This window comes from Mycteria americana, chromosome 6, assembly GCF_035582795.1.
Source record: "Mycteria americana isolate JAX WOST 10 ecotype Jacksonville Zoo and Gardens chromosome 6, USCA_MyAme_1.0, whole genome shotgun sequence".
NCBI lineage: Eukaryota > Metazoa > Chordata > Aves > Ciconiiformes > Ciconiidae > Mycteria > Mycteria americana.
This window is the reverse complement of record NC_134370.1, coordinates 3,509,942-3,521,249: the sequence shown is the minus strand read 5'-3', so window position 1 is coordinate 3,521,249 and position 11,308 is coordinate 3,509,942. Positions and strand designations below refer to the sequence as shown.

General features: G+C 38.6%; 2 protein-coding genes across 6 annotated transcripts in view; one reads left to right on the top strand and one right to left on the bottom strand.

Moving 5' to 3' along the window:
* Positions 1-11,308, top strand: part of DOCK1 (dedicator of cytokinesis 1) — a 323,968-nt gene that overhangs the window by 113,162 nt on the left and 199,498 nt on the right. The window lies entirely within an intron of this gene.
* Positions 1-11,308, bottom strand: part of INSYN2A (inhibitory synaptic factor 2A) — a 49,681-nt gene that overhangs the window by 3,222 nt on the left and 35,151 nt on the right. Inside the window, exons 3-4 of one of the 3 annotated variants that reach the window (XM_075504348.1) lie at positions 10,007-10,078; positions 8,645-8,782 (exon numbers count right to left, since the gene is read on the bottom strand). In XM_075504348.1, coding sequence (XP_075360463.1) covers positions 8,746-8,782; positions 10,007-10,078 — 109 coding nt within the window. In that variant the 3' untranslated portion in view covers positions 8,645-8,745. Of the gene's footprint in view, positions 1-8,644; positions 8,783-10,006; positions 10,079-10,214; positions 10,301-11,308 lie in introns of those variants that run through there. The other 2 variants (XM_075504347.1, XM_075504349.1) reach the window with 2 other exon arrangements.

Below are 11,308 nucleotides of genomic sequence, written 5' to 3'. Positions count from 1 at the left end.
ACCTGCTGAATTCTAAACACTGCGTCGGCTACAAAATCCTGCCAGCAGTTAATTTAATCTCCATTATGTTTCTTATAACCCTTATTTCAACAGTGTGCGCTACAGGTCATTCAAGTTTACCTTATAAAACAAAGGAACCACATTATAAACATGAGCAAAAGGTTTAATTCTGTCTGATTATCGAAACCGAATCTAGGCCACTTACAAATACCCTGAAACTTCATGGTTTCAGTTGCATTTGGTACAGCAGCTTCTGGCCACGTTCTGCACCAAGTCTTTCCATTCCGTCTTGTGCATTACACTGCAATGGGGCCGCCTGGGTACCAGAGGATGAATTGAGAAGATTGGGTGAAATGAAGGGAATTTAGACACTGGGATTAATTTATTTCTTCCCTACCTTTTGCTTGATATTTTAAATCTAACAGTTAATGATTGAGGTGAAGATTGTGTGTGAATGCATCAGTTGGGACACTGGAGAGGTTGCCCCTTCACCTCTACGGCTGAGGTTCCTCGGGCTTTGCACTGATGACCTTTGCTGCGTCAGCGCTGCATGACTATGAAGTTACTGTTCTTGGACATCAGTTCACTTTTAATAAGTATAAAATATGTTTTCTGAGATGTTTCTGCCATTGCTTGTTTGGCGTAAACCACTAGAAAAGTTAGGTCTACTTTTTCAGGCCTCATGCTCCCAGTGTAGTTCATCGAAGAAGAGATTTTTTTTTATTGTTTTTTAAACTTTTGTTACTACTACTCCTGTCTAGCTTAAGGAGAGTGGCACCCCACCTTGAATGCATGCAAGCATACAGTACAAACCACCTGAAATCATTTCAGAAGAAATTCTCCAAGGAAGCTGGAATAGCAGAAGTCATGGGAAATTTTGGTGGACTGCAGTGCCACAGCCTTTGCAAACTGAGCACAGAATAGCATCTAATACCATCTGCTGATTTAGGTGGATTTTATTTTCCTCTTAGGGTGGAGGAGAGGGAATCAAAGATGCTAAGAGAAGTTTGGGATATTTTTGTGCTTTGGTTTTTTGAAGAGCTGCAGAGTCTGCCTACAAAGACTTCCAGGGAAGCCCTAGAAAGGGGTGCTGGAAAGGTGTAAGGTCTTTCTTTGCATCTGGCCGTGTGTAGGTTGGTGTTTGGTTGGTTTTGCATCTGGCTGTGCCTAGTTTAACTGTTAAACACATTCTGAGCAAAAGTGTCAGCATTTCAGGGATTTGGAGTGATTTGGGTAAACTTCGTAAGAGTGGAGGAGAGAAATACATTAGGTAAGAGTTCAAATATTCAAAATATTTTTCCCACCTCCGTGTTGTTAAGCAGTAAAAAGACATTCCAAATCAAAGAAGATAATTTTTAAAATTTCAGCTATATGCTAGAACTAGACCTATGAATACTGAACTTGCAGGAGACAGCTGTGGTGGGTATCCTGTTACTGCAGAAGCACGCTACAAGCCTACCGGTTAATCTCATATCCGTCCTTGTTAATGAAAGAACAATGCCATCTTCAACTTGGTGACATGTTCTTGTCTGCAGTTGAGCTAGCAAAAAGCAGTTGGTTCGATAAGTGAGGCATTAATTTGGTGGTAAGATTGGGATATCGGTTGATTGTGAATGCCCCGCCGCATAAATGCTTTCAGTAATACAGTGAGAGAATCTCGGCATGAAATAGATTCTTCTCCAAGAGCTCTCTCAATCTCATTTAAAGTGGTGTGCAAATCTGTGCAGAACTTGGCATATATTATAGTTGGTTTGTTTCTCAGTATAAATTTTGGAAAAAAAGGGGCATTTCAGTTCTGGCATTGGCAGAGTTCATTTTTATTTCTTTCAAAATGTTATTCTTGAAGGGAAGCTCTCTTAAGAGCTACTTGAAGTTGATGTAAAAGATAAATTGTTTTAAAAGAAAACCTTGCTGAACAGAAAAACTTTTTTCATAATCAATTTCTATTAAAGATAGACCTCGAGAAAAACCATCTTAATTCTATTCCATATGACAAAAACCATGTTATTACCATTTTCTACTGCATAAAACCGTTTGCAGCACAGTTCAGGCTGTCTTTCAGCTATTTACATCAAAATGAAATATTTTGCTTCTGAAGAGTATAAAGAGGATGAATGAAAACAGTCATATTATTTCAGCATTTATAACTGTAAATTTTGCAGAATAATTGATTGTTGTTTATCAAGATCAATTTGTCTAGCTTTGTAGGTGGTTTTAATGTAACCATTCCTTTCAGGCAAACGATTTGTTTGCTTGCAGACATAGGTTTTAGTGTGTACCTGTTTGTGCTGCACTGATAAGACAAAACCCTTGTTCTGTAATTTTTCACATACCTTTCTAAATTAGCTATAGCTGACTGTATTTTTGGTTCTGAACTTTATATCAAACAGACGAAATACTATTAAATTCAGCAAGTGTTACATATTTGTATGACTTCTTTATGTTTTTGTTACAGAGCTGCAGATCCTTCCAAGTCTTGCATTCATGAACTTGATTTTGTCACCTGTCACAGCTCTGACAATTTTGTTTTGCTTAGTGCTATTTTTGTATCCTACATATCTATAGGTTTCCGCTCAAAATGACCTTTTCTTGAAATATTCTCTATGCCATGTGGCTCTCTTCACTTTCAAACTTCATCTGTTTTTCTCTCTTCTTAAAGCCTCCCCATGATAACTCCATAAACTTAATTAGCGAGGACTATCTGTTCTTCTAGCGTTATGCGTGATGAAGATTATAATTATTGGCTTCAGAAACGTTTTTCTTCAGATGAAATAACAGTGTTTTTCAATAGACTGACAATTGTGAATAAGCCCTACAAAACCAAGAGACGAGTCTAAATATTATGTAACGCTAGTACCACACACATTTGCCTGACACACCTGATCAGGACATACTAAAAGTTCACGTACCTACAATACTGCCAAATTTGGCACGTTGCATTGGAGTTTCTCCACGTTGAATGCCTGTCTCAGATTCTTCCTGTGCATGAAACTCCAGTGCAAATAGATAGGCTGCTTTTGTGAACCACTCCAAGCAGTAAAATTTTGTCTGTGACATATTCTGGGTTTCTGTGTTTTCTCCCCAAAACAACTATATACTTAGAGGGTTTACAACAGAAACTTTACCTTTTAGGGCAGTTGCCTGTGTATCAGTGTTTGCATAGATATCATTCCCATGAAAATTTGGCCAAACAAAATGGAATAACAGACCTCTGAGAACTTTATTTTGATGTGCTCATTAAACACAGGCAAGAACTTTGTAATTAAAATCTCTGAAATTCCTTCACAGTGAGAGAGGTCTAGTCCAGGACTGATCAAACATCTCTTTGCAATTGCAGCTCTAAGTTACATTAGTCTGTGCTTGACTGAGCCCCGGAGTGCAGGACCCTGAGCCTGCTTTTTCTGTCATCTTGTTTTCTGCTGGGGACTGATACCAGTGCAAAGGGAACTCAAAATGAGATTAATTTTTTTTTTTTATTTTTTTTTTCTTCCTTCTTTTCCCATTTCCCAGATCCTGGTGTTATTTATTGCACAGTGTGGATGTGCACTAAACTGGCTGAGGAGCCTAGCTGAAACGTGAATCATGAGCTAATTTTGTCCCTAGGAAGTACCATTGACTTGCTATGGAAGTTGGCTTTATAGCGAATGAGGTAGTGTTGCAAAAAGGTAGAAGGTACCAGTAGGGCAGTTGAATGCTGCCTTGAAATCTATTTTTATACACGACTGTTAATTTTGGAATTGAAGTCAGCGGGAACCTCTGTGGGGTTTCTCTGTTTGTTTTACTTTGGGCTTAGTGTCCCCCAGCCTTTGCTTTTTGTATTTGTGAAATGGAGTTATTGTGTTCGGAAAACAATGAAGACTCGCATCCCGTAATAACGAGTTCCCCAGGACAAACTTGGAACAAAACTAATTTCTATGCAGAATTTGAATCATATTCAGGAAAGAAAGAGAAACAAAATCTATTGAATAGCTGCTCATCAGTGAAGGACTGTGTGCTGGGTGCCCGAAGCCCTAGGGCAGAGGAGTAAAGAACTGCCTGACTTTCTAACTGAGCGCTGACGGTGCGGTAGCACTCATCAACGCAGGGTTCCTTGGGCCTCCAGCCGTTCTCGGAGGCCCTGAGAACATCGCGGAGGTGCTTTGGGGTTTGTGTGGCACAGTAAGCCTGTGTGCGCACGTGCTATGTAATGCCCGCGGGTGAAATCCAGTCCTTTAAGAGGTGTTATAACTATGTACGTAGGGCCCGCTGTATGATAAAGGGGGTGATGTAGAGACGGGGTGGACAGTTTGGACACCTCAAGGCATGCACACAAGGTGGCCGACTCCCTCAGGCTGCTTCTTTCTGGCTATTCCCATCTTCTAAATCCTAGCGCTGTGGATTAGGGATTGGTGTGGTAGATTTTCTGGTTTTGTCTTCATGGTTTTTTACTGATTTTGAGAATATATGTTAATGAGTTTATTTTCTGTACGCTGGCAGTAGAGTGAACTTTTTCTAATTTTGTTGCTGTAGAAGGGATTGAAAACAGAGTTTGAGGAGTCATAACCATTTGGTTTGAAGCATATGGACTGTGGGAGGGTATCTAGCAACAAGCTGAGAAATACGGATGGGTTTTCTTCTTTTCTAACACAGTCACACGTTATTAACATGAATCACTTTAAGACATTAGATGCTAATGATGTTGGTTACTTGTAAGATCGCTGAATCGGAATAATTCAGGTTCAGGACCGGGTTGCTGAGGGCTTTATCCACTTGTCCCTTGAAACCTCCAAGGATGGAGCCTGCGCAGGCTCTGGGCAGCCTGTCCCTCTGCTTTCCGCCTCAAGGGAAAACCTTTCTCCTTCTACTCAACCTGGGCCTTTCTCAGTTCCGTTGACACCCCTTCTGTTTACCTTTTTATTACCTAGTTTGTAATGTTAGGGCCCAAATCCTGCAAGCATTTGTAGAGGGGCTTAACCCTTTGCATTTAAGTAGGCTAGGTGAAGCAGGACTCAAAGAATATCATAGTGTCTCCTTCTGGGTCATGTTAATTGGATGACATGGCATTAGTGCATGCCACCTCTTGGAAGAACGGGATCCAGATAAGCACTAATCACTCGCAAATTAGCTTAATACACTTTTAAGCAATCTCTGTTAAATTTCCTTTTTCAACCTGAAGATCACAAAGCATTGTCAGCTTTAGCAAGCCATTAAGATCCGTTTTTTCTACTAAGCATCTTACAGTCTAGAGATAAGATGAGAAAGAATGTAAGTTAATTAATGTGGGTAGGAAACAAAAAGATGATAATTGCTATTCTCATCATTTAGTTACCTGATGTTGCTCTACTGATGGTATCTTAGGAATTCATGTCTGCTTGTCTTATTTTCACTTTGTATTGCCATATTTATTAATTGTAATAATTATCACTATATCTAACCTTTACAAGTGAACTACTTCCATGTGGGCTCTGTGCTAGCTAGTTAACTTGTACCACCATGATTTTAACCTGTTTCATTTGCCACTGTTGTATCGGGAGTTAAATTTCATTGATTCTATTGCTATATTTTCTGTTGAATAGTTGGAGTGCACCTTAGAAGAACTTCAATATCAAAGACAAAATTAAATACTGAAAACCAGCATATATTAATTCAAAATTTCAAAGGAGTAAAAAGTAGCCAAATTAATAGTCGACAGAGCTTTGAGTAGTTTTTCCCTCAAAGAATTACAATAGCGTAGTCTTGATTTAAGTTTGTTTGTTCCCCCTATGCAGAAATTGGCTAGTGATTTGATCTAGTAAAAAGTTTACTTCCAGAAGCTAAAGTAGCCTTGTAAAAGCTCCTGAGTACTTCTGACCTTTGTGACTACAGGGAAGGCTAGCATGAATTCTTCAAGATGCTCCTTCACGGAAATAATTCACGATAAAGGCCTTAGAATAATGCACAAAATATTAAACAGAAGACTCATTTTTCTCATATAGATTTCTGTTCAAGGATTAAGATCCACACGGGATGGTAATTTAAACAGGAGCGGAAAGGGCAGTTCCACTAAAAGATAATCACAGAATAAAACAGGCTGTGAAGATTTCAGTCCACGTGGGTTTTGGGTGTTTTAGAATTGGTACAGTTTCTGCATATCAATGCAATTTCTTCTTAATAGCAAGATTTTGCTAGACTTCAGTATTTAAGTTGACTTTGTCCTGACAATATACCCTAATAAAACTTACTCGAGCCTTAAAATTTTCAATGGTGAATCTATGTTAGTTTGTAAAACAAAGATGTCAAAGTTTGTTTGCCTTTCGTTTGTAAATTTGTCTTTTAGTTTGTAGAAGATGATTTTGAGCCTGTTTTGTGACCTCGGTTTATGAGGTATTGATGCTAATGGAATAGATTAACATTTGACACAGATTAACATTTGATAAAATAGTTGTTTATTTTTACTACTTAATCACATTTTTTACTACTATTTTAAATACTGCCTGGAAATTACTCTAAAGACACCATGCTGAGTACTTTTTACTGACTGTTTTAGACTATGACTATGTAGTGGGGACTTTATATTCAGGCTTTAAAACCTACAGTGATGGTGTTGCCCAAGAGAAGTTTTTCTGCTGTGTTTGAGCCTAGAGCTCCATAAGACACAGCACAACTGATGCTGTCCTTACCAGAATCCTCGTCACCGTAGGCTGGTGAAGCCTTCGGGGCGATGACTCGAGCCTTTCCCCCTCTTCAGAGTAGGGACTAACTGGGTATTTAATTGGGAGCGGAAGCAGTGAATCTGTGTGCTGCAGTAAGGGCGTGCAGTTAACCTGGCTCGACTCGTGCGATGCAGGAAGGTGGCTGAGACTCCTGCGGCTGAAATGTCTGTCCAGTTCTTGAATGTATTTCTCATCGCAGAAATATGTTGAATTTTGAGGGAAATGGGGAATCAAATTTAGATGTGTTTCTTCTCCTATTGATTTCTAGAGCACTTTACGTTTTTGGTGCCTTGTCTTTTTAATAGCGTTTAATGTTTGACCAGTTTCCTATTTATTAAAAAACCCCCGAGAAACTAACCTGGTTTTCCTTTTTTCTTTAATACTTAGAAGTATATATTCTTTTCAATACAAAGACAAAATAATATAAAAATAGATTTGGAATATCAGCAAAAAAATGTAGATTTCATATGCAAAATAATTGTATCCTCAAAAACCTATTCTTAGAATGTTTGCTAACATTATTGGCATTTTTGATACTAAAAAGCAGCTAAAATCCCCTTAAAGCACAACAGTGTTTTTTGTCACCTTCGACACCGTCTCTAGCTTTTGTGCTACATCGTATTAATATTCTAAAAAGTGATCTTGAGGGGAAAGAATTTAATTACATTTATTGTTTCTGCATTCTAGCGTCTCATCTGTGCTATACTTAACATTACAGGATGCAGTTGGGTAGTCAGCAGGGCAACTTAATCGTTCCTCTAAGATGCTGTTTTGCTGCAGTTGAAAAGTTTGAAAGAGCTCTGAATATTTTTTTACTGTTACTGTGTTCAAAATTGAATCATATTAAAAAAAACCAAAATGTAAATTATGGAAAAGATAAGATTTTTCTCGTGAAATTCTTGGTTTGTCCCATAAGGGTGTTGGTTATATTTTTCTGAGGTCTCCCCTATCTGCTACGTGGGTGAAAGAGCTCAAGACTGAGGAGGGTCCAGAACAGGAGCATGTTGGAAAAGCAGTCTGTGGAACATGCAGTAGGTCAGCCAGGATGATCCTCTGGTCTGAGACACGACATTTACTGACAGCTTGCAGGGTCCAGTGCCTGCAGAGATACCCAGGTTTTCAGTGCATCTTGAATGGTTTAATCTGAGTTTTAATTTCTGTTCCTAAAAGGTGTTTTGTCTTAAAGAGAAATCACGTAACTCTGTGCAGCGCTTGTCGTGCAAACCCTTTGCAAAAGTGCGGCGTGTATCATCGCATCTAGATTTAAGAGTAGCTTTAGCATCCTTACTAATGAAATGCTGCACTTCTTTCAGAGGTTTCAGCACTGTATTTGACTTGTGGAGGAGCAGAAGCTCCTCCAAGGCAGTCTGTCTTAGTGGTAGTTTTATCAGTGAATTTCTCTTTTATCCTTTCTGGCTACTTATCTTGTCTTAGTCATTCAGTCTTCTCATAGTTCCCCTGTTTTGCACTGTCTTCTGGTTTTAGACTTCTTGCTTGCAGCATATATTCTCCTAGTCTGTCAAAAAGCTGAGCTGATTTTTGCTAAAACTTCCCCTGGAAACATTGCTTTAGGCAAATGCCCAGCGTCGATAGCTTCAGTCCAAATGGCTATTGTGGTGGGAAATACTGAAGAGCTAGGCCTGCCTGCTACGCTGTTAGTCTGTCGGTAGGGCAACACTTGAAATCTGCATTTCTGGACTCATTTCATTTGCAGTGAGTGTAAGAGGTAGAAACTGGAAGGTTCCTTAACTTTAAATCTGCTGACTAGAAATCAAGATTTTTAAAAATTTCCAATTGGATTTTTTTAGCTAACGAAACGAAAATAGTTTCCCTGAGAGAAATGTGCTGTGTTGTACCTTCCCAGGTTGCCCTGAGCAGGAAATGGCACAGGGGTGAGCTCAGAAAAAGGGAGGCTTTGGTGATTTATATGCTTCTAAACACTGCTCTAAGGGACGGAAAAATGAATTGGTTCCTTCCCCTGCACGGAACAGCATTGTTCCCTTTTCTAGTTAGCTGGTAAGTAGAAAAGATGGACTTGAAGTTTTCCATCCTTCTTTCCTTCACTTCTAGGCAGCTAGGAGATAATATATAAATAGCTCCAGGTCTTCTGCCTAAATCGGAGACCAAGTAGAGAATCAAGGGGTGAAGGGGGAAATCCTATGCTTTTCAGACCATGCCAACATTTGTACCTTCATTTTAGTTTGTATCTTTACTGTAATTAATAGTCACCTTTATACATTTTCATCTGTATTATATTGCCTGATTTTCTGAAATACTCTAACAGGGAGATGCATTTGTTTTCATCTTACCTGCAACGCATGAAAATACTCAGTTGGTTTTTTTTTTCAAGACTCCAGTGGAGGAGGACAATTAAGTTGTCAGTATGAAACGCATTATCAGACTCATGATGGCTTCACGTCATGCCCACTGCCTATCTGTTGTTCCTTCACTGTAATATAGTACATGCCAAAATGGGTCCCTCGGCTGATAACTTTAGGAGGGGAACCTCTGCTTTAGAGAAATAAGAAGCGGTACCCTTTCGCCTTTTGCACCTGACCTGTTTCCAGTGAGTAAACTCCAAGTATGTCTGAAGGAGAGACTGTAGCAAGTATGGACAGTCTTTAACAAAACCTGTAAGCAGTTTGTAATTTTTTATCTCTTGGACAGTAATGAACAAACCTGTATTCACCTTGCAGAACCGTACACCGTCCCAGCAGATCTGCTAAAGGAGCTTTTTGTACATGTACAGCAAGTCTTCACCTGTGTGTTGCATAAAGACTGCAAATACCCCATTTAAACAACTTAGTGGTGCTGTTCGTGTTGGGCAGGACGTATTTGCCATGCGTGTGTTAAAACTTTTTCACTAATGTAAAAGTACATAAAAGCCTGGGTAGCAGCATCATTTTACTGATAAAACTGTCTAGACTGAATCTGGTTCTCTTTGCTATAAACTCTCTCTGTCAAAAGCACTTTCTGAGTCCTTTTTCTATAGCAGTCTGTTACTGCTATAGAAATCTGAAGTACGTTGACTTGTTGGACAGAAAATGCGAAATATCTCTAGCTATGTGAAAGTGAAGCTCACACCTTGTAACACTTCACATCCAAAAGCTACAGCACTAGTACTGACCACAATCATCTTTTTTTGAACTGAAAATTTTAGGCTTGGAAACAAGTGTCTGTTGAATTTAATCAATTTAGTGACAGTAAATTTATTTTCTGTTTTTAAACTGCTTTCCTGTTATTGAAAAATCAGGGCTAACAATTGATCTTGCATTAGTGAATAAATCATTACTTTCACCCAGGAAGAAGTGGGAATATTAGTATTTTTAACCTACCTATAGATAATACATGCACTGTTCCTGCATGTGTCGCAATTAGCCGTGTCTTGACCAGTCCGATATGAAAGCCTACAAAGACAAGAACACGAGGTCATTAAAAAGTAATTTGTTTTAACATGTTTTTGCCTTCTATGATACTTTTCATAGAAAATGGAACTTCAGGATTTTTTTTTAAACTTTATTATTGAATATAAAAATGTAGCCATTGGGAAAACAGGATCAAAAATAGCATATTCAGCTTCACTGAACAACCAGAAGATGGTGTTATTTTGGAAAATGAGTCTTTAATGACTGCAAGGAGAAAAGAAAATATTTACTTCTGTTATACTTTTGTAAATTAAAAGGGAAAACAACAAGGAAACCAAGTTATGTGAACCTCCTTTTGCATGAAGCTGCTCTGTACCAACGTGATGACCCATGACTGTAAACAGACACGTTTACAGTTTCCACAGATGAGACAGTGCTGGTTTGTGGGGGTTTTCTTACGCTTTCTCAAATACATGAGGCTTTTCCTAGTTATTGGTGGAGGTATAGAATGTCATACTGGAAAATGGCATCTATTTAGAAATTTTGTCCCTCAGCTAGGAGGTCTGAAGATCTGTTGTAGGGAAGTTTATGTCTTAAAAGGAAGAAAATGCCATTTAAATCACAATTCCTGTACTCAGCTAGCCTGCACCTCTGCTTTGTCACTCCTGGGTTTGAAGTCTGCTACAGCAGTGTCTCTTAATTTACCTATGGATTGTCTCTGACTTGGTCAATTTGAATTAAAAAGAGTTTCTTAAGGTATGCAAGTACTTTTTTGTACATAGAAATGTCATTAAAATAAATGTATTAAAAAGAAAGTTTACAATGAAAATTCCTAAGTTAATATTTATGTAGTAGTACTTACTTCCTTGTGTTGTAAAATCACAAACTTAGACTCTTGAAGTTATTTCCAGTTGGTGTAACAATACAGACTAGTATCTGCCAAGTTTCTTCATAGTTGTTTTTAAAAGAAATGGGTAAATACCTCATCTGTGGAAGTTTAAAGACGTGGAATATAGATCTGTTCAGGGTTACTTAAGGGAATGCTTCTGGAGTCAGGCTCTACCCTGCAGCCTGGGACCTTCCTCACCCAAACAGGTCACCTGCTTGACCTCCAATAACGTGGTGTTAGCTTTGCTTGGCAGGGCACCTTCTTCTCTGCTTCCCTGACACGGTAACAATAATGAAAAATCCACCAACCTTGACTTAATTTTTATGTGACAAAATACGAAACCTATATAATATAAAGTATTAATGGGAAATGATACACAAACC